We start from the raw sequence: 24,383 nt of genomic DNA on the forward strand, positions 1-24,383 counted from the left end.
CTCTGTTTTTGTTTTTCAAGATTGCTTTAGCTATTAGGGGTCTTTTGTGTTTCCATACGAATTGTAAGGTTAGGTACAATTTTCCTAGACTGAACCAGGAAGAATTAGAAAATATAAACAGACCTATCACAAGTAATGAAATTGAAACCGTAATTAAAAATCTTCCAACAGACAAAAGTCCAGGACCAGATGGCTTCACAGGCGAATGCTATCAAACATTTAGAGAAGAGCTAACACCAATACTTCTCAAACTCTTCCAAAAAATTGCAGAGGGAGAAACACTCCCAAATTCATTCTACGAAGCCACCGTCACCCTGGTACCAAAACCAGAAAAAGATATCACACAAAAAAATTGTAGACCAATATCACTGATGAACATAGATGCAAAAATCCTGAACAAAATACTAGCAAACAGAATCCAACAACACATTAAAAGGATCATACACCATGATCAAGTGGGATTTATCCCAGGGATGCAAGGATTCTTCAATATACGCAAATCAATCAATGTGATACACCACATTAACAAATCAAGGAATAAAAACCATATGATCATCTCTATAGATGCAGAAAAAGCTTTTGACAAAATTCAACACCCATTTATGATAACCTCTCCAGAAAATGCGCATAGAGGGAACCTACCCCAACATAATAAAGGCCTTATATGACAAACCCACAGCAAGCATCATACTCAGTGGTGAAAAACTGAAAGCATTTCCACTAAGATCAGGAACAAGACAAGGATGTCCACTCTTGCCATTCTTATTCAGCATAGTTTTGGAAGTCTTAGCCACGGCAGTCAGAGAAGAAAAAGAAATACAAGGAATACAAATTGGAAAAGAAGTAAAACTGTCACTGTTTGCAGATGACATGATACTATATATAGAAAATCCTGAAGATGCAACCAGAAAACTTCTAGAACTAATCAGTGAATTTAGTAAGGTTGCAGGATACAAAATTAATGCATCTAAATCTCTGGCATTCCTAGACACCAACAACGAAAAATCAGAAAAAAAAATTAAGGAAACACTCCCATTTACCATTACAACAAAAAGAATAAAATGCCTAGGAATAAACCTGCCTAAGGAGGCAAAAGACTTGTACTCAGAAAACTATAAAACACTGATGAAAGAAATCAAAGATGACATAAACAGGTGGAGAAATATACCATGTTCTTGGATTGAAAGAATTAATATTATGAAAATGACTATACTACCCAAAGCAATTGACTTTTAAACAGAGTCCTCAGTGATTAGAACTAGACAAGCCAAAATCCAGGATGATTTCTTATCTAGACATATTTCAAATCTAGTTAAGTCGTATTTAGAAAATGTGATTATTTAAATGGCAGCTCAATTAAAAGACTGCTATACAGTCTATAAACATTTCAGGTCTTTGCTTACATTTTATGTACATATAATATTAAGGGTATTCTCTACCTTTGAGCGTTTAAGACTTGTAGAAATTAAGTCTGTTGTCGGTATAAATCAGTGGATTTTTTTTTAAATATCTTTTTTAAACATCTTTATTTGCTTTACAATGGTGTGTTAGTTTCTGCTGTATAACAAAGTGAATCAGCTGTATGTATACATATATCCCCATATCCCCTCCCTCTTGTGTGTCCCTCCCACCCTTCCTATCCCACCCCTCTAGGGGGACACAAAGTACCAAGCTGATCTCCCTGTGCTATGCAGCTGCTTCGCACTAGCTATCTTATTTTACATTTTGTAGTGTATATATGTCAATGCTACTCTCTCACTTCGTCCCAGCTTACACTTCCCCGTCCCCGTGTCCTCAAGTCCATTCTCTACATCTGTGTCTTTATTCCTGTCCTGCCCCTAGGTTCTTCAGAACCTTTTTTTTTTTTTTTTAGATTCCATATATATGTGTTAGCATATGGTATTTTTCTCTTTCTGACTTACTTCACTCTGTATGACAGTCTCTAGGTCCATCCACCTCACTGCAAATAAATCAATTTCGTTTCTTTTTATGGCTGAGTAATATTCCATTGTAATATGTGCCACATCTTTATCCAGTCATTTGTCGATAGGTTGCTTCCATGTCCTGGCTATTGTAAATAGAGTTGCAATGAATATTGTGGTACATGACTTTTTTTGAATTATGGTTTTCTCAGGGTATACGCCCAGTAGTGGGATTGCTGGGTCGTATGATAGTTCTATTTTTAGTTTTTTAAGGAACCTCCATACTGTTCTCCATAGTGGCTGTATCAATTTACATTCCCACCAACAGTGCAAGAGGGTTCCCTTTTCTCCACACCCTCTCCAGCATTTATTGTTTGTAGATTTTTTGATGATGGCCATTCTGACTGGTGTGCGGTGATATCTAATTGTAATTTTGATTTGCATTTTTCAGTGGATTAACCTAATGGTATTTTCACAGTTCAGTTCATTGTATGCTTATCTAAATAAGTATGTTCTGGAAATTAAATTCCTTCTGATGCAAATCTGAGTTAGACTACTTTCCAGTTAGTATAGTTCCGATTTCTTCTAAAAACCTGTTTTGGTTAGTTTGTTTTAGTATCCGAGAAAATACAGAAGATGTAAATTTTATAATTTCCAGTGTAAAAATGCTTTAAGTAGGAAGACTAGTTTTAAATAGTGTTTGATCCTTTATCCTTAAGTTATTTACTTATTCATATTGACAGAGAGAAGAGGGCCCTAGCCTTTCAACTGCTACTATTGATGACAATAATGATAATGATAGTAAGCTAGTAGCACTAATAATACTAGTAATAATGATAAAAATTTATCAAATGCTTGCTGTGTGTCAGTTTCCTAAGCCAATTATTTACTGCTGTGTATCAAACCACATAAAACTTAGAGGCTTAATTTACCAGCAACTATTATTTGTTATGATTTTGTGGGTTGGCTTCTATTTTATGTTGTGTTGGCTGGGGTGTTGGGCCTCCCTCACATGCCTAGCGCTTGTTGCTTCCTTGCAGCTGGGGACTCACTAGGGTCTTTCTGCATGACTGCTTGGGCTTCCTCACAGCATGACCACTAAATTCCAAGATCATTTTCCAAGATGCAAAGGCAGAAACCACAGATCTTTTAGGGCCTAGCCTCAGAATTTACACGGTATAATTTCTACCACATTCTACTGGTCAAAGCAACGCACGGCCTAGCCCAGGTACAAGGGGAGGGGGAATAGACTCCACTGCATGATGGGAAGAGTGGCAAAGAATTTTTGGCCATCTGTAATCCTCCACGAATTCTTTTTTTTTCTTTTTTGTATTGGCAGGATTGAAGTGTTATATGGGTGCTGACAAAGTCAAAGTCGGATTAATTGGTTTTTTTTTTTTTAAATTTAATTAATTAATTTATTTGTGGCTGTGTTGGGTCTTCGTTTCTGTGCGAGGGCTTTCTCCAGTTGCGGCAAGTGGGGGCCACTCTTCATCGCGGTTCGCGGGCCTCTCTTGTTGTGGAGCACAGGCTCCAGACGCGCAGGCTCAGCAATTGTGGCTCACGGGCCTAGTCGCTCCACGGCATGTGGGATCTTCCCAGACCAGGGCTCAAACCTGTGTCCCCTGCATTGGCAGGCAGATTCTCAACCACTGCACCACCAGGGAAGCCCCTCCACGAATTCTTTAAGTACTGTTGTAATTCATGTTTTGGAGATGAAGGAACTACGGCTTAGAGGTTAACTTAGTACCCAAAGTCATTCAGTTACTAAGTGGTTTAAGCTCAAGTTTAGATTAATTTGACTCTAGAGCTGGAGTTTTAACTTGAAATATTTGGCCTTCAGGGTGTGGGCAGATTAGATATGTTTGTCTTTCTACTCCAAAGCCAGTGTCTAAGGGTGGTTTTATTGATGTGTGGCTTATTTCATTTGCAGACTAAAATAGTAAGGGGATTTGATTCATGTTATTGATCAGCCATCATGTGGTAAACATTACAGTCTCCCTAAATTAAGATATTTCTAAACTCTCAGTTGAGATGAAAGTTAAAATTCTTAGACGTGATAATGTCTTATGCTTACTATTAGCACATTTCCTTACCAAGGACAAATAAATAAAATCAACTTTTTAAACCATAAATTTCCCACTGAGCATACTCTGCTTTAGTAGTCTACGTTTTTCATATGTTCTAATGTTTACTTTTCATTAACATGAAAAACAGAGTTTTAAAGTTGCCTTTTATTATTTTTTTGTTATTTCTGCTGCTTTGTGGTTTTGATTTGAAAGACAGTGTTATTCAGGGATTTTCTTTTGTTGAAAAGGAAAGACAAAGTCAGAGATGCCTATATGGTAATAAACAAAATAAAAATTAGGGCTTCCAAATATACTAATGAATTTTTATACTTACTATAATTTCAATTTTCAATGTTAGATTTTTCTATCCTGACTTTAGGATTTCTGCAGTCTCAGATTGAGGAAAGTCTGTACAGTGAAAATATTTTATAGCAGCTTGTACTTCGTATTGATTTTTAGGTTGTGAAATGGATTCATAATTTTTGCCTAAAGCATATGGGCTTTTTAGTGCCTGAGCTGTCTAGTCACCTCCTACCAGCCAGAAATAAGAGTGATGACAGCCTTATGGAATGTTATGGGACCTCAAATTATGTACCCACAGTCTCCTCATTTTATAGAGGACAAAACTTCGGATAAGAGAAGCTTTCGGCTCTTTTCTTATCATGGAGTAATGAGACAGGCAGAGCTGTGTCTAGACCCCTGTGCTCCCAGGGCCATGCTTTCCTCTACCATATCCCAGTACTTCCTTCCTGAGGCTTGATATTGGAAATGTAGAAACCAATTGTCTACAAGGTCCTGCCGCCACCACTCGGCTACAGAATAAGCTACATCCAGTTTAACTTTAGCCAGTTTAAGAAAATCTTAAACCTTTTCTCAAATTTAAAAAATATACCTGTTGTTGCTACATTCAGAAAGTTTAAGAAGTTTCTAGTGGTCCAGGGAAATTGTACTGCTAACAACTATTACAGCCATGTTTTTCTATGATTATTTTACCTTTTTTGCATTTTGAAAGAAAAAAAATCCCAATTTTGAAAGAAAAGTCAGTCAGTCTTTACTGCTTAAAAAAACCTAGCATTTCTTTCTGAGGCTGCAGACATCTAAATTAGCCCACTTGTCTTGAACCACTATCGTATGTCATATCTGTATCTGGTATGCTGAAGGGAAAATGTGGGTTACTCTGGTCATATGTCACTATACATTTCTTTTATGCTGTTGTATGACAAAGAGTATATGTGATGTGCTAATTTATCTATAATAACTATCAGGGACTCTCTTGTTCCTAAAAATAATTCAACTTGAATTGTGGTTTTTTTTTTTTTTAGGAGATTATTGTAAAGGTAGGAGATAATGTCACCAACTAGCTTTAAGAATAATGAGATGTAAGCAGAATTGGATGATTCCTCATTCAGTTTATCAGTTACTGGACTCTTTGACCTTTGTATTCCCTGCTTTATATCCTAAAAAAGTGAAATTATACTATGTGCCATCGGTGAATGTTCTATGGTGGAAGGGCTAATACTTTGTAGAAAATTGGGACTCAGTGGTCAAATAAAAGGTTTGGGGTGACTGCACCAGAAATGCCTTCTGGACTTGAAAGCCAAGCCTGGGAACCTGGGTGCCACTGGGGCCTGTCAGAGGATGGGCTGTTGCAGTGGGTGTGGAAATCTAGTCACTCTCTCTGCTTCAGGCACATTGCAGGTTTGCCTGAGAAGGTCAGTATGATGGCTTGTCAGTAATATTTTTGAAAATAGGAATATTTAAAGAAAAAAATAGAAAAACCATTTATAAACTATCCAGAGATTACTACTGTTTATGTCTTTTTGTGTATATCCTATATTTGTTTTCTATTTGTCTGTAGTGTGATATTTAGCTTTTTAATAGAACTAAGACAGTACTGGGCATACTATTTATTGTCTTGCCTTTTTCATGTCACACTTTTATTGAGCACATTTGTGTGTGTGCATGCATACACACACACACACTCTGTGTTATAATGTGGTATCCATGTCAGATTATACCAAAAATAAATGAGAATTGCTTGGCCAAATTATGTTTATTTTTATATTTGCCTCAACCGTTTGAATAAAGTAATTTTAACCCCAGGGAAGAGGTGGAATAAATGTCATGATTTTAGTTTTCTTGTCAGTAATGCAGAACATGAGCACCAGAGAGTGAGCTGTCTCTTTGCTCTGTGGTTCATTTGTTTTTCACTTGTTCCATTCCTGGGGAGCAGGGTTGAAGTGGGACAAAGGTATCAATGAGGAAAATTTCCAGAGTCAAAAGGAGGAAGTAACTGTCAGGGAACAGGTAATGTGATGGAAACTATGTTTACGCTTCCTCAGAAAGTATGACAAATGTGTTCAGTTTACTGAGATTCTGGAAACTTCACATGGGGCATACAGCATTAATTTCCTTTCATTGCTGTTGTTATATTTTGCAATTAACAAAGAAAAAATAGAGAGGGAGAGAAAAGATACTACAACTCACAGAGCAAAGATTTTTGTTTTTTCTTATTTAGAGTCAAACACTAGATTTTTAATTCTCTCTTAAAGCAGCTTTTGGTAAAATTCCTTTTCATCAAAGTTTGGAAAGTTGATGCTTCACTATGTAGTGTTTCTGTAAACTGTTCTTATGTACTGCTCCTATCGATCTTTTCATTAGCACTGTTTGGGTCAGGAAATTCTTATGTGTTTTTTCTTTAAATATTTTACTGGTCATTGACATTAACATTTATTGGGTATCTATTATGTATAAGAAGCTGTTACAGGTATAATAAGACTTTTTCTTCCCCAACAAAGACTTTTGCTCTGATTGAGGTGAAGTGCAATATGTATATACAATAACTGTGGTACTCTTCAGAGAGAACTTCCTGCCGCGGCAGGTAACATGAAGTGGTGGCATTTAATAGCCTGATAGATGACATCCTGGAAGGGGGATGGAAAAGATACCATGGCCGTACTTTGACATAAAACTGGTGCAGGTGAAAGTTCAACAGGCTGAGACATTGGGACTTTGAATCAGTAAGGAGGAAGATATGGCTTAACCCGAGGTTAAGAGCTGGAGAGGTCAGGAAGAGCAGGAAGCCATTCAAATGCTCGAGGAGAGACCAGAGAAGTGGTGTGAGAAATGGTGGAAGGTAGCTTGGTCCCGTGGACAGGAGAAATCCTCGAAGAAAATATTGTAGGAAAAATTTGAACCATATTCTAATGAGTAGAAGTGAAAGCTATCTCTGAAGTGTAAATGTGACAAAAAATAAAAATAGTGGACTAGGGAATGTAGCAAGCAAAAATAATTAAGAATTTTCATTAGAAGCAATAAGTACTGACTTAATTGACGTAATTCAGATTGCTACTTCACTGTAATTTTTCTTATGGCGATCTACTGGGAATTGCAAAGAACAAAAATGAATCTAGATTTTAAAAAAAATTGTTTCAGGGTCAAGTTTGTCTATTTGATGATGAGACTCTTCTTTTATCAAAGTACCCCAGGTCATAAAAGTATAGTTTAAACTTCCAGTGTTTCTTTTTCTTTTGAAAAAGAACCTATCAAAGAAACTCAAAGAAAACAAAGTTCTACTATGATTACTTCTGGCTGCTTCTATTTGAATCGTTGCAATGGCAACTTTCCACATGGTTCACAGAATTTTTATTGTATTGATATTTTATCTTAAATAGAAATGAAGGAATAGTTTTTTCTTTTCTCTCTCAAGTAATAGACTGGTCTACATTTTTAAGGTTTACTTTATAAAAGGATACTTGTTACAGATTAGGTTTAAAAATCAAAAGAAGTCCAACACTAAAGACAAAAGTGTTTTCTTTATTGAAGTAGATATTGTTAAACTTTTAAACCAGATGAAAGTACGAGTGATCATATCATACTGTCGTAGTTTCTCATAATAAATTTTCCATATAAAATTTATTTGTTGAAATCATCAAAGGGATAATCCTACTCTGCATTGCTGCAAAGTTTAAATAGCTAACATTTAAAAAGATTATTTGGGAAGTTTTATTGAATTTACTGAGATAAGGCTTATTGTAGTCCTTTTCTTCATCCAAACTGCTGTCATAATCGTAGGAAATTTCAAAATCCACATGAAAGACCCTATTCACCCTTGGAGTTTTCTAATTCCTCGCCTAATTCATCTTCACTGTACTGTTCCTACCCATTGCAGGGCCATTTTCTGGTCAGAACTGCATCCATCACCCCCAAAATTGTAGACTCCTCTGTCTCTCTCACTGATTACCACCTTTGTTCTGCTTCTATCTCAGTTTTATTCCCACTATGTTGTTCTATACCTTTGGCAATCCCTAAGCCCCTTAAATTCATTAAGAGTAGGATTGTGTCATCTTCACCTTTGTATCATCAGTGCCTACCTAGACATAGTCTAGTAGACACTCAGTCAAGATATGCAGAATAAATGAATGGATTAATCAAATATTCGCCCATTGCTTGCTGTGGAATTATAAGAGGCCACCATGACAATTGATGATCTTAATAAGGTGAGAATGATGGCCTTAAGATGGCCATCAGTTTAAGTAACAATAGTATTATATGGGGAAACGAAGAAAGACTACTAGGATATTTATACTTTTAAACAGAGGTGGCAGGTAGAGTTAATAATAACTCTTATTTATTGAGAGTTTTAAAAATTAGTTGTGTTAGGCTCTTACCTTCATATCTTATTTACTCCTCACAACAACTTAGTGAGACAGGCATTTCTATTTAAAACTTTTAGAGATGAGGAAACTGATTCAGAGGGAGAGGTTTAGTAACTTGTTCAAGACTACCAGCAGAGTAAGGATATGAACCCAACATGTACTATCAAATTTCAGGGCCAATCTCTTTAATATACAGCAGTTGAAGAATTAGACAGAATATCTTTTGAATATCTTCTGGGAACTTGTCAAAGGATATTACATTTGAATGTGATAGGAACATTTCATGTTTTAGTTGGGTTTAGGTAAGGCATTTGTAAATTGTCCATTCAAAACTGTTTATTTTAGAAAGCAAATTTATTTACCCTGAGTGCATCATTCTTATTTTGTAAGATGGCCTGCTGCTCTTAATAGACCGTTGTGGGCAACACGTTTGAGAGTATACTGCAGAGATCAAAGGATGCCCAGGGTTCATCTTTCCCAGCCACAATTTTGCACTTGGTCTCCCTAGCCTTGTTAGTGGTGGATGATTTGTCCTTTAAGAAAGGAAAAAGACCTTCCTTGGTTACCTAGTTTAGTGCAGCTTTTGGACTGACATAGTTTGCTAAATTCTTTTAAAGTGAGCAGTTCAATGGAGTAACATGGAGCAGCTTAAAAAATTGTCCTACTGCCTGTGTCTCAGGTTAGAACGTTTCTGTTCACACTTTACTTCTCTTATGACTTGGGGTAGACTCTGAGTCTTCAATGGGATTTGGACTTTTAAGATCTGCTTCGTATTCCTTGTAAATTGGTGCAGTCACTATGGAAAATAGTATGGAGGTTCCTTAAAAAATTAAAAATAGAGTTGCCATATGATCCAGCAATCCCACTCCTGGGCATATATCTGGAGAAAACGATAATTTGAAAAGATACATGTACCCCAGTGTTCATTGCAACACTATTTACAATAGCCAAGACATGGAAGCAACCTAAATGCCCATCAACAGATGAAGGGATAAAGAAGATCTGGTATATATACACAATGGAATACTACTCAGCCATAGAAAAGAATGAAACAATACTATTTGCAGCAGCATGGATGGACCTAGAAATTATCATACTAAGTGAAGTAAGTCAGAGAAAGACAAATACCGTATGATATCACTTATATGTGGAATCTAAAATATGGCACAGGTGAACTTATTTATGAAACAGAAGCAGACTCACAGACATAGAAAACAAACTTACGGTTACCAAAGGGGAAAGGGGGTTGGGGAGGGATAAACTAGAGTTTGGGATTAGCATATACAAGCTACTATATATAAAATAGATGAACAACAAGGTCCTACTGTATATATAGCACAGGGAACTAGATTCAATATCCTGTCATAAACCGTAATGGAAAAGAGTATGAAAAAGAATGTGTATATATATGTATAACTGAATCACTTTGCTGTATACCAGAAACTAACACAATATTGTAAATGAACTATACTTCAGTTGAAAAAAAATCTGCCTCATATTCCTCTTAGATGTATGGAAAACTTTAAAGCACTTAGGCAAGAGAATGGATAAGATCCAGTTTTATTTAAGACTCTCAGGAGTCATCTTAATAATAGTCTCTATTCCCAAGAGGGGGAAATGAAAGGCAAGGCTTGCATCAGCCTAGTATCCTCACTTTCTTAGGAATCAAAATGTTCCCAAGGTCAAAAACAGTGTGAAGTAACGCCCTAAACCCATCTTGGAAGGCACTACATCAGAAATAGAGTGAATGGTAATTGCTCTTTAACTGGACGTGAGTCTCATTTTCAGTGCCACTGTTTATATTCTTTGTGTCCTGCCTTTCTCTTTATGTTGAATTTGTTCCACCTTGTAAAGATTAAGAAGCACATGTTCTAGCTTTTAAATGTAAAAATTGAATTATTAATAGTTTTTGGATAAAAAAATGGGCTCCCATTTCTTCTACCAGAAGCAGTACATTCTCAGAAACTTTGGAACTCACTGATATGAAGTGTCATTTAAAGTTTTTCACTAATTCAGCATTTAAAGCTTTTTATTTCCTCCTTGATTTATGACACAGCTGTTTCTTGAATTGAGAAGAATCAAGGACTACATGCGATCTAATTAGATTATTCTCTTTGTGGGTCTCCTACATTTAGTGGAGGCTACTAATCAAGTCTTGATGTATTTTTTATTCATTTTTCAAATTCCTCATCTCAAGATGGCTATCATTGGCGCATTGCCCCCACTATGTTGTATGATAATAATGTAGTCATGTCTTTTTCTCCCCTACTATGTGATAAGTTTATTAAGGGTAGGATTGTGTCATCCTACATCAAATCTTGTGTACCTTCAGCCTCCTGATGATGTTGGCTGTAGCCACTTAAGCTACTAAGACTTATTCGTAAAGAGTGATGCCCCATCATTCCGACCTCACATTCTGTGCAGTAATGTAACTTGAATTTTGGAGAAATTGATTCATACTGTTTTAAAGAAGGACAGTTTTAGGTGACCAAATTCAGGGTAAAAGAGGCACCTTGCTTCTTAGGTGATATTCTTGACATTGCTGATGCATTCATTACACATTTTTTTTAAAAAATGCAGATAGTTTTCCTTCTCATCTTCTCCCTCTCCTTTGTCTTTGCTCCTCTCTGCCTCCCCCTTCTCAAGGCTTCTCTGTATATTAACATCTTTACTGGTTTACCCAGTATTGACATCTAGAAGCTATTTTTTGCTTACCTGGTGTATCAGAATACTTTTACTCCAAAATTATTTCTTATAAAAAAATCTCACACAAAACATTTTAAAAATGGCTTAGCTTTTGATGGTTAATGGGAGATAATGTGGTAGTAATTAGTCAAAATAAAGTATTATTGAAAGTATTATTGAAAGTATTATTGAAAGTGAAAGTTTTGCAAAATTTCTTGTAAATTAAAGTTATGTTTAAGGTTATTGAGTCTTTGTAGATAAATTTTATTTCCTTAGTTGTTCTGGTGTAGGGGCATTTAGTAATAGATACATATCTTAATTAGGATGCTTCAAATCCTTTATTAAGCAGTCATCAGTTTTGGTCTTATGATGAGCGGCAATCAAGTGGGCTTAGGGAAAATTGGCAAAGTAAGGAAAAATATCATGATAGGAAAAAAATTCATCTACAAAGAAGATGTGGAGTTGTTGCCTTTCTTCCCTTTATGTCTAGATGATTAGAGATGACTGTATCCTTGGATTTTATTTTCAAAATTGGAGGTTATTTATTTTTAAAATGGGTATCTAAGAGTGCAGAGTGGGGTGGGGAACTAAAGCTTAATGTAAAGCAAAATATAGTAAACAAAAAACTCCCACACAGTCATATAAAAAACAAACCTATTTGCTATGACAGTAAATTTAAATGACATCAGATAATAGAATTAACTATAAGCTCTTTTCATTTCTTGGTGTGGATTTGGAACCACTGTAAATCGATATTTCAGATAAAGGGTTTCCAAAATAATCATTTACATATGTACGGTGTGTGTTTTTAAAAATTAGATATAAAATAAATATAAATATGCTTTCTGGTATATGTGAAAAATAAACTAACACAAAACTGTCGCATTCACATGTTTTTAACAACTTGAATTTGTGTCTCTTTAAAGACTAAAGGCAAAATAGATCTTTTCATTGCCTTAGTTTATGCAAAAAGTCGAATACAAATGTGGTGATCTGTTTGTAGGAACAAGAAAATTGGACTATACACACAGTTTATAATTTAACAGTGATTAGTTATATAGTGATTATTAGAGCTTCTAGACTGTAAATTATAAAGATAAAATGTTACTATTTCTGTTTTAAAGTTTAGTGCCTACATAGCCAGTGGATCAAAAATCCAAGATGGGTAATCACTGGTATTGTGCTTCAGGCTTTAGATTTAACAAATAAAAATGAAAAAACATTTGGATATGATTAAAGAACAGAGAAACAAGGGGATGGAGAGCAACCAATTCAGAAAATAAGGAACAGTTGGTTTTCCCTAATTACAGCCATCTTGATTTTTCTTTTTTCTTCTGTATGTATCAATTGGAAGTTTGGTAGAAAATTAACTCGTTTGCCTAATTATAGAAATAAATTCGTTGCAGATTTTCAAAAGTGACTTTATGTTTTTCCTTAAACTCAAATTTCAAAAGTCAGTTGCAGTTTATATTGGCTGCAATTCTTTCCTTGGATATAGTTCATCAGTTTACTTTTCATTTCCTAAGACTGGATTTCTTAAATCTACCATCACCTAAATGAGGGTGTGTTGACATAAATGAGAAGATCAAAGATTCAACTAATTAAAGAAGTTTTACCTTGGAATTAGGCTGAGTTGTGCAGAAGTGTGGCTGAATCTAAGAAGATGATGAAACATTTTTTTTTTTAAGATTTTGATTAATTAATTAATTTATTTATTTATTTATGGCTGTGTTGGGTCTTCATTTCTGTGCGAGGGCTTTCTCCAGTTGTTGCAAGCGGGGGCCACTCCTCATCGCGGTGCGCGGGCCTCTCACTATCGCGGCCTCTCTTGTTGCGGAGCACAGGCTCCAGACGCGCAGGCTCAGTAATTGTGGCTCACGGGCCTAGTTGCTCTGTGGCATGTGGGATCTTCCCAGACCAGGGCTCGAACCCGTGTCCCCTGCATTGGCAGGCAGACTCTCAACCACTGTGCCACCAGGGAAGCCCAATGATGAAACATTTTGCATAACCTAACCATAATGATTTTGCAGATTGTTTGTTGTTGCCAGTCAGCACTAAAATAAGGCCTAAGTTCTGACCCTTCTTTCCCATAAATCTTCTCATGGATAATAAAGGTTATGGAAATTGGGACTTTTTGGTTTTCCAATAGAGATGAATTTTTTGAGATGTCAATTACTTTATACTTTTTTGCTTTCTGTTCATTCCTATTTTTCCCACTTTTTATCACAAGTACCTTATTTATTCCATATTCATATAATATAGGAAGTTACATGTTTCCTTTCAGTGACTTTACAGATAGGTGCATGTTTTATGATCTTTTTGGTACCTAACATGTTTTTTTGCTTGTTATTTGAGAGTCATTAAACACAGATACATGAGTAAAAAAAAAAAGGCAAATAAACACAACTTTCAGTGTCAAAGTCCTGCGGAAACATTGTATGGTGTTATATGCATTGCAGATTTGATGGCTTTCTTTAGTTTTCCTCTGTATTTACTTTGAGTGCTAATGCAAGTGCCTCCTCCCCACCCCCAGCCCTGACCCCTCAACACACACACACAAAGCAGTTAAAGCTTCAAAATGGAATGACAGGAGATATGTGCCTGCTGTGTTCTGGTGATTCTGAGTAAGCAGGAATATAAAGAGGCAAGGTCAGCTCAAAACTGAAAAGTTCTGTAGTATTTTGTCTTTCAATTGCTTCCTTACTATCTAGCACTAACAGTTTTGGGCTGATTAACATAATTAATGTTGTAAACTTATGAAAAGCTAAGAAGGAATGTAGATGATACTGTTAAAGTGTTAGTCACGGTTTGAAGCATGTTCTAAATCATGTCAGAATTCCCAGAACTTAACATGGGAATTAGAATAGAGACAACGCCTACATTTCCCTCCCTTCCAAACCATTGTTTTCATACTACCATAACTTTTTCTTTCTAAAACAGAGATTTGATCATTTCCTTAATCTTTTTAGTCCATTTTGGCTTCCCATTCCTTATCGCAGTAGCGTTTTATGGACTACATTAGAATTACCCAGGGAGCTTCTAAAATATGCACATATCTGAGACTTATCAGAAACTCTGATATTTAGGTAGAAGTGGCAAGTGTATTTGACAAAAACTTTGTTCATTGGTTCAGATGCCTCTTTTTGTCATGTCCCACCCAAACTTTCTCATCTTGTCTCAAGCCGTTTCCTCCACTCTCTTTCTGCTCTTCTCTAGCCATGCTAAATCTAGATATTCTCCAAATAGTTCTATTCCTAACCTCTCCTCCTTCCCCTCCTCTCCACTCTAAGTCTTTCATCTGTTGAACAACTGCTTATCTTGCTAGGTTTGCCTTAAATGACACATCTTTCCTTATTCCCCGTGTAGAAATAATCACTCTGTGTTTTTTGTTTAGCATTTATATTTGATTATGAGTTTTTTAGGTGTCCGTCTCTCCCATTAAACCTCATGTAATTCATCTTGTTGATGTTTATATTAAATGAATACATGGATGACTAATAGAATCCCTGTTAGGAATTTAAATGTACAGTTTTTATGAACATTGTTTTTAAGGGCTTTATTGAGTTGACCTAGGTTGATAATTTCATTTTTAATAATATATATTCCCGTTAAATCTTACATGCCTATATATTTACTTTTTCATTCATTTTTCCCTCTTTGTATCTACAGACGAAATCTTACAAAACTATCCCTTATCTTCAGTCACATGTTGGCAGAAATCAAAGCAATCTTTCCCAATGGGCAATTCCAGGGAGATAACTTTCGTATCACGAAAGCAGATGCTGCTGAATTCTGGAGAAAGTTTTTTGGAGACAAGTAAGTACAAATTTGGATCCATGTTTGAAGAATGACTTAGACCTGCCTCCAGTTCCATATAGTGTAGATCTTACCTGAGTATTTTGAGAATATACTGCAGTGTTTTTGATAAGTGTTTTGATTGCTATTTTTTCTATTTAGCCACCAGAAGTATACCTCAGTAACGGAATAATTTTGTTGTTACCAAGTAAATATTATATGACGTTTATTTATTTGGTGAGCATTCATTGAGTTAGATAGTTAGCTCTAAGAAGCAGATGTATGTAAGACAGAGTATACATGGGAAGCTCATAACTTTTTATAACTTAGTGTACACATAAAACACATATAGAAAATAAAAGGCAGAAAGGGAAAGACACTTTAAAAATTGGCCTAAATAAATTGTTCTGACAATCCAGAGGGGGGACACTTACTTCAGGACTGCAGGCATTGGAGACTGCTTTCTATACTAGGAGGTAGAGTATAAGCTTGACGAAGATCTGAAATTGAAGTGGGAAAAGGCCTCAGCACTGGCATTCAGGTTTTCTCTGTGTCATTGCGCAGAAAGTATGCACGTGTAAACAAGATACAGAAATGAGGATAATGTTATCACAAAGTTGCATTGTCTCACAAAAATAGCTAAAGATGTTTTCCTTAGGTATTTCCTATCCAGACACAAACCCAGGTGAGCTTCGTAAATAATAGGAATTAAATATCTGAAGTCTGAATAACTTAAATAAAACGTGCAAAACTTTCATCAGGAATCTCTTAGTAAGATGCTTAAGAACTGAGCATCAGGAGACAGATGGTTTCTTCAGTTTCTTTTAAGGGTCCCCTTTGATGAGAGAACACCCTCAGAATGTCCTTGAATGTAGGCAGAACTGTAGCTAAGAATTAAGGAGGGATGATTGCTTACACACAGATTATTGTTTTCATCCTGTAGTTAAATTCTATATTTATACAGTAGCTGATGAAATACGATGTAAAATGTTGGCATACACTTTCAGTGATCTGAGTCCTGTGACACTGGTGAATTAACTGTAACGTTGGGTTTCCCGTTTTTTTTTTTCTCTATGACGTGCTGTGTTTATCTATAGCTACCACATGATTAGGACATACACAGAGCAATGCACATTTGATTAGATGCGTAATTTTTTTACTTCAAAAATGTTAAAGCCTTTTTCCCACTTCTTAAATGAAATGTATTCTTAATTATTTTTAGGCACTACAGGAGGAAATACTATTATTGCCTTTAACACAAGACATTCTGTGTTCCAGAAATCTAGCTCTTTGTAATGCTCCTATATCCATTCACAAATGAGGATTTAAAAAAAGAAAAGGTTCATCCTCATCTGAATTAGACTAACAGCCAGGAGTGTACGTATTAAATATTTGTGAATAGTAGAAAGCAGAAAGGGACCGCAGAGTTCTGGGAGTAACGGCTGAGGATGTCTTGAAGCTACAGCTCATATATTAACACTCTGAGCCTAATGCAAAGAGTGAGTAACCTTCAAAATAAACTATCTTAAAATTTTAAGAAAATCCATCAGACAAGTTGCTTGCGGTATTTCTTTTTGAAAACTGAAAATTCTGGTGAGTTAAAAATTGCTTGCTTGTCAAAAGGTCAGTAAAAAATGGACCTTTTGACAAAAGATTGCTCACGTGTTTTTCAAGAGAGGAGTTTGTTTTGCCGGCACCTCAAACCACAAAGAATTATGCATTTGAGACATCGTTACTTCCCTTTATTTATAACCATAGACATTAAGGGGCTGAAATTTCTGTCCAACTGCTACGTGAGTGAAATCACTACTAAATCAAATGGGGGATTCTTGAAATGCTGATTAGACACGCTCCCTACCTCCTAAACCCTTGTACCTTTGTCTTCTGTCTTTGCTTACTTGAGAAGGCTTCTTAATTTGTCTTTAAGATTTTTATTTTGGGGTTGAGAGCCAAATGTAAAGCTCCTTCTGGAACTCGGACATATTTCTGTAGTCATCAAAATTAATGCTTCTTTTATTAGATCATTGGAGAAACCATCTTTATATTCTCCGTGGGTTTTCATCTTATAGTTCCACAGTATTTTACTGGATAAATGGACGAATGAATGATGTAGCCCTTTGAAAGGTTGAATTCTTTTATCTTCCTTATACTCTAATACTAGTTTGCATTTTTGCATAACTGAGTTCTCATACAGAAGTATTCCTGTTATTTATCTACATATTGAGGGCATATGAGAATGCTTTCATCTGACCTAACCGGTGCCTTTAAACTTGAATGCATTATTGTTTCCAAAAACAGAACCACTGAGCGATTAGTTCTAAAAACAGCCAAACAGATTATGATTTTTATAAAGCAGGTTTTTTTTTTGTTTTGTTTTTTTTAAACATCTTCATTAAAGTATAATTGCCTTACAATAGTGTGTTAGCTTCTGCTTTATAACAAAGTGAATCAGTTATACATATACAATATGTTCCCATTTCTCTTCCCTCTTGCATCTCCCTCCCTCCCACCCTCCCCATCCCACCCCCTAGGTGGTCACAAAGCACCGAGCTGATCTCCCTGTGCTATTCGGCTGCTTCCCACTAGTTATCTATTTTACATTTGGTAGTGTATATATGTCCATGACACTCTCTTACCCTGTCACATCTCACCCCACCCCCTCCCCATATCCTCAAGTCCATTCTCTAGTAGGTCTGTGTCTATAAAGCAGGTTTTAACTTGAGTATTATTGTGACATTTTTCCCAAAAAGAACTGTCAGTAAGAAAAAAATATTAGGATTGAGTTAAAATTGGGAAATAGTTATTGTTCAAAGGACTTTATAAAACTCCTAAAAGCAATTTTAGGATTCAGACCTAAAGAACAGGCAGCAGACAAAAATCTTTAGGTGTCATGTGACTAATGCTTCATTTCTGTGCTTCTCAACCTTTTTGAAGTCATGGCAGGGCCAGCCTCTGCTCAAGATCCAAGCCCAGCTGCCAAGAGGTTCTGCCTGTCTGGAGTCTTAGGGGATCAATAACATATCATGTGCCAGGGTAAACTGGTTGGAAAGTTCTGTAGTTGTTAGATTTGGGGAAGTCCTGTAGTTGGTAGATTTTTATGAGAAGTTATTGAATGTTTTAATAGTTGAGTTCTGCTTTTGCTTTCTTAGTCTGTTGACCAGGAGATAGTAGAAATATGTGGAAAAGAGGAGTGGCATTTTTGAGTGAATGTGTCTAAGTAAATTCTGCCAAATGAGACCAATACCAGACTCTGGGTTAGAGGGTGAAGTTTATAATCCAGAAACTTTAAGCATGAGGCTCAAAACATGTATTATTAACTGTTAAAAAAAGACCCATTAATGTGATTAGACTCTGGGTGACAGTCATTTTTCTAATAAGCAAGTCAGGTAGCAGTTTCTAGGCTCCTCGTACTAAGCATTTCTTGATGTTGAGGAGATTTAGACATGTGTTTCCAACCAAATTATAATTCAACAAGAACCATTCTAACTCCTGAATCTTTGTATGCACCTTCTCCCCATCCTTACTTTACTTCAAGTTCTGTTCTTCAGTTTCATGTTCAAGTTCAAATTCTTCCCTGGACTACTGCAACAGCTTTCTGTCTGGTCTCCCTAACTTTAATAACAACCTATCCCATTGATTTTCTTGATGAGGCCAGTGAGCTCTAAAAAGCAGAACTATTCATTCTAATTTATTTATTTTTTGCCTGAAACGCTTCTATGCATCATTACTGAATCTGGGTTAAAGTCTATAACCCCATTAATGTGACAAGCTTTAGGAACTTTTTTTTCTACCTTCATCTCTCTATTCAATTCATCCTCAAAGAAACAACCTCCTCATACTCTATACTTATTTCCACACCTCATTGTCTTTGTTTCCCTAAACTGCACCCTCCTCTTGGGAAACCAGTTACCCACACCCTACCCAGTGTCACACCCTACCCAGTGTTGCCACTTTGGAGGCGTTCCTCAGTAACCCTAACGTAAGGTGGGCATGCCTGCTCTGTTCTTCCAATACCTGAGCTCACATCTCGCACACTAGACTGCAGTGAACTGCTGACATGCTTGCATTTCCCAATAGACTATGAAGCTTCCTTGATTTTTATTTCTCAGAGCCTGGCGTGTTTCTTGGAATATGTGAGCTCTAATAAGTGTTAACAGACTGGATGAATAATTGGATGGATGCGTGAGTGGTTGGATGATGTCTGTTGTCTGCTCAAAAATTTCAATAACTTATTATCTACGAATTGATTTTTTTTTTATCATCAGTTCCTACAGTTCCCCCTGGCATGCCCCTCTTCCCTCCTCTTTCTTTTCTACAGTCCCAGAATCTTGGCACCCTTCCTTTAAGTCTAGTTCAGAAGTCTCCTTTTCTGGGTTCTAATATATACCCTCCCACAGGTTCAACTTTACCCCATGTTTTGTGTTTATGTTGTATTTTAAATATATTTATATTATCAAATGTATTTATTACATGGGTCTTTCCTGCTCAAATATAAAGCTCCTGTTGACTTTTTATCCAAAAATTAGTAAAAACAGGTACATTTATTAGAGTTATTATATGTCAAACTCTGTCAAATGCTTTCACATAGATTAGCTCCGTTTTGAGTACAAAGTTTAAACATTATTCTTTAAATGGCTATCAGATGAGTCCTTTGGGTACTGTATACATAACAGACACTCAGTAATGATTGGTTGAGTTCATGATGTATTTTTCTACCATTTTAGTCCTCTTTTCTTTTACTTATGTCCTATTCTTCAGGCAAGTGGGATTATTTGGCTCTTTCCTGACACCTTAGCAGCTACAGGTTTCTATGTCTTTGCCCACATTGTTCCTTCCACTTGAAGATTTTTATCTCTGGTATAAAAGTTCTCACTAATCCCTCAAAGTTCATCTTGCTCATGATTCTGTCCCTTATTACTATACTGGATCTTTTAGTTCTTAAACTCCCATAAGCTCTTGCTCATCCTCCATATTTATTAGTTTTCATTGATTTTTAAAGTTATTTGTCTAGTTATCTTTCCATTAGACTATAAGCCCCATGAAATCAGGCTTATTTAATCAATCTTTGTGTTTCCCAAGGTGGATCAGCACAATGTCTCATTTGGAGACTTTCAGGAACTGTTGTTCATTTAATTCAAATGAGTTGAGGAGCAGAGGCATGTGTGTGAGTATGCGCACGTGGGAGGTGTACAGCATTTGCTTGCTTGCTTGTTCTGGGGGCAGCATGCTTAGTGCAGGCTCGCAGGCGGGTCGTCTGTGTTCAGATTCTGACTGCAGCATTTACTAGCTTTGTGACTTTGGGCAAGCTACGTGCTTTCTTCATGCATCAGCTTCTTCATCTGTAAAATGTGGATGGTAGTAACAAGAACACCTACTGTGTAGGGTTGTTGAGAAGGTTAAAAGAGCTAAAATCTACATTTCAGGCAGGTAGGAGAGTGTCTGGCACTTTGTATGCAGTCTGTGTTGTGGAATAATTAACCAGTTTAAACCTTTAATCTTGCTCAAAGCCCCATGAATATATTTATTATTAATTCTACAAATAATATCATTAATATTCAACTTTGCATGATAGAGGTTCCATGGTCCCTAGAAATCTAAAAGCAAAATCCAGAAAAAGTTAATAAAAGTTTTCTAAAATTGTGTATATCCCTATGTAAAAGTGAGGTAGAATATAAGAAACTGTCCTGCTGACCATGGGAAAAAAAAAAACCGATCTGTTTAAAATTCAATTCATTACATTTACCTTTGATTTCCTGGGGAAGTGGTAGGGACCTTTTTTGGTTTCCTGTGTTTTCTTTTCACTTTTAATAAGAAACAAAGGACAATGGTTTCTTTACCTTTGCAGTGAGTAAGATACATTTTTTTAGCATATTAGCTAGATCAGTTTTCCCTCTAATCAAAGAAAAGGCAACTTAGTCATATTTAATTAAAGGATGCACAATAGAAATGAAGAACTTTTATAAGGAAAATGTGCAGCAGGAGATCTAGAGAGAAAGAAAGAAAAAAAAGAACTGAAATAGAACTAAAAAAATTGCTATTTAATATTTCTGTTATTTAGTCAACTCTTATTACTGCCTGTTTCAAAAAAGCAAAGTATCTTTATTTCATACATAAGGAAAATAAAATGACAGGGCTATTTTGTTCAACTCACTGCAATAAGATCCAAGACAGAAAAAAGCAAATAAGATGTCAAATTATAATTTTCTACCTCTAAGCAGTATGTATTCAATTTGGGGAGGGCAGTATATGCAAAGATGATAAATACTTAAAATCAGTTCTGTCCCATTACAGAAGTGCTTAAGGAATGTCACAAATAGTAAGTGAATTATTTACTAGAGCCGTCAGAGAAACACTCAGGCTGCATGGAGGAGTTGGTATTTTGTATGGGTTGCACATGTGTCAATAAGGAGTACACGGGAGAATGCTGTGAGAGGGATGGAATTCTTATGGTGTCTGCTGTCTTTCCAAAGAAAGATGCAGAGTAACTTCAAGGTTCCATAAATGGCATTTTTTGTTGTTGTTGTTCTCTTTTTCCTTCTTTTCTTCACGTTGAACTCCTCAGTAAGTGACATTTACTTCAGTGAAATCACCGTGAATTAGGTTCTGGTTCTCAGCCTTGAAACCTGATTTCATTAGAGCCATATGTTTAGAGACTGAGCATACTTTATTGAGCTCACAAACTGATCTATAATCCAGAATAGTGGTTTTATTAATTTACAATGATTAATGCTACTGTCAAGCAGATGGGAATGTTCTCATCACTGTTAGGTAAATTATATGTGGAGCTATATCATATCCAGAACATTCCTTAGTGAACATGGAATCTAAATATGGGGTGGTGGTTTATGACCCACTATAGGAATTCCCCTGCCTCAAGGACCAAAGTACTTAAAATTGTTATTCTCTCTCTTGGACTATGCTTTGAAAGCTCTGTCCATTTTTGGCCATTTGGACTTTCTTTTTCCATATGCAAAGTTGCACTTTTAAAACTCTGTTCTTTGGAGCCCTGAGAACAATGGGAGCCCATGATGGGTTTTAAGTAGGGAAGTGGTCACACTTGGAGTATAGATGGGCTACTCTTGCTGAAGTATGGATAATGAACTTGAGCAGTGGTTTCTAAACCCATTCAATCATATTCCTTATTACTACCTTATTATTAACTACTTTTTGAGCATACATCATCTATCTATGTATATCATCTACATACCCACATATGTATAAAATACATATTACTATACAAATAATGCATATTCTCATATATAATATAAAGGACACATTATAATATAAATTTTTTAAATTGAATTAAAAATGCAAGTAGAATTTCAGTCCTTTCTTCTCATCCTAAATAGGGTCATCTTGTATACCCCCGGGGTCTATGACTGCCCTGCCCCCCCTCCCCCCATTCCACTTCCCACTTTAGAAACTGATAAATTAGGAGAGAAATAGGAGAGAGATAGGTAGGAGGCTGTTGTAGAAAACTAGGTGAAGATAATAATAAACTAAATAAACAAGTAAGTAAATAGAAGTGCATGAATTTGAGAATTATATGAAGATAAAATTAACTGTACTTGATTATTAAGATATATGAGGTACAAAAAAATGAGCCAAATGTGATGCCTCAATCTGCGATTTGAACAACTGGGTACCATTTACTGAGACAGGAAAAGTAGGAAGAAGAGATTTGGCAGTCAGATGAATTCAGTTTGGCATATGTTCAGTTTTGTGAGTCCAGACAAATCCATGTGGTGATATTTATTAGTAGATTAGATATGCAACCTTGAGGAAAAGAATATAGAATTAAAGACAGAGATTTTAGGATTGACAGTACATTTATGAGTTTGCAGATTGACAGCCTGTAGAATGTTTTCCTTGGCCTCAGACAGTATCTACATTAAAAAATCAGTTGGTAACTTTTAAAATGATTGATTTTTACACAAAAATATTGTATTGAATTTCACTGAGAACTTGGAAGTGATGGCAACACTAGATAGGAACTCTGACGCGGCGACAGTTGGCTAGACCTGGGTGCCAGCTGCCCAGTTTAGATGTGTCGCCTCCAATTGATTGCAGTCCTTACCGGGACCTCTTTACTCATATACATTATCTGCCTGGTCTCCAGATACCTGAGTTTGTAATCTCTAAAAGCTGTGTGAAGCCATTGGACTGATTGATGTAGACCATGGAGAATGTGCAGGGAGAACAAAGAGGACAGATCCGTAAAGAATTCTGATGAATGATGTATGCACAGAGGAAATTTAAGGAATGGAGGCATCACCAGGGAAGTAGGCATAAAACCTGGGGAGTGTGGTATTATAGTTGCTCAAGGAAGATAGGATTTAAAGAAAGAGGGAGATGAATCAGAATATAGTATTGAAAGATCAATTAGATAAAGACTTAAAAGATTTCAGAAGATGTAGTACAACAGGCTTTCATAACTTAGTTTATTTTCTCTTTAACATTCTGAAAGTCTCTTTTATAACCAGTCTTAATAGGCTCCACATGTTGCACTGAATAGATGTGTTGAGTTTTTGGTGTACACTGAATAGGTGCGTTGGATTTTGCTGGACACTAAGTCGGTAGATTAAGGTGTCTGGCCTTCCACCAAGACTTGTGGTGCATTATCACCAGCCATCTAGGTGGTAGTCTGAGAATATCTTTTCTTATTTTGAAGTTTCTAAGCTCCCTAATGATAAGATAAAATTCTAACCTTGTCCTCTGTAGTTTAACCTGTTTGTATCCAGATTTTGGCTACTTATTTTACTTCCCCATCTTGAGAAGTAATTGGTTTTTGTTTTGTTTTGTTTTAGCTGCTCTACCAAATGAGGAAAATACTTTCATGCCACTTGCTGGGACCATTAATGTTTTTTAAATAATTTGGAATATTAAGCCAATCACTAAAACTTCCAGAAATTGTGTTTCTAAAATATCATTTAAAAAGTTCTCCTGTGCAGAGCCCTGTTTTTTTTTAAAAAGCAGACTTCACATTTCTCCATCTCTTAGTTCTAGCCAGCTCATCAGTTTGATTTAATTAATTAAAACAGTTTTTAAGCCACTTATATTCCCATTCTCAGAAGTTCTTATATTGTATTCAGAGAAATAATTATTTTCTTATTAAGTATTTAATAATGTGCCCCTGGAATCAAAAAGGTCCTGGATCTTAGTCCCTTAGCACGTTTGTTCCTTTCTCTGTGGGATGTTTCTACCTTGGTAGGTGAAGAGAGGCAGTTCCTCCTTCTGAAGCAAAGACGATGCTT

At 36.0% G+C, this 24,383-nt stretch overlaps 1 protein-coding gene across 6 annotated transcripts in view; it reads left to right on the forward strand.

Moving 5' to 3' along the window:
• CBLB (Cbl proto-oncogene B) overlaps window positions 1-24,383 on the forward strand; it is a 208,975-nt gene that overhangs the window by 78,710 nt on the left and 105,882 nt on the right. For all 6 annotated transcript variants that reach the window (XM_057545481.1, XM_057545483.1, XM_057545480.1 and 3 more), the window contains exon 4: window positions 15,004-15,150. In XM_057545481.1, coding sequence (XP_057401464.1) covers window positions 15,004-15,150 — 147 coding nt within the window. The remainder of the gene's footprint in view (window positions 1-15,003; window positions 15,151-24,383) is intronic.

Source organism: Balaenoptera acutorostrata, chromosome 4 (assembly GCF_949987535.1).
Source record: "Balaenoptera acutorostrata chromosome 4, mBalAcu1.1, whole genome shotgun sequence".
In the NCBI taxonomy this organism is placed as follows: Eukaryota; Metazoa; Chordata; class Mammalia; order Artiodactyla; family Balaenopteridae; genus Balaenoptera; species Balaenoptera acutorostrata.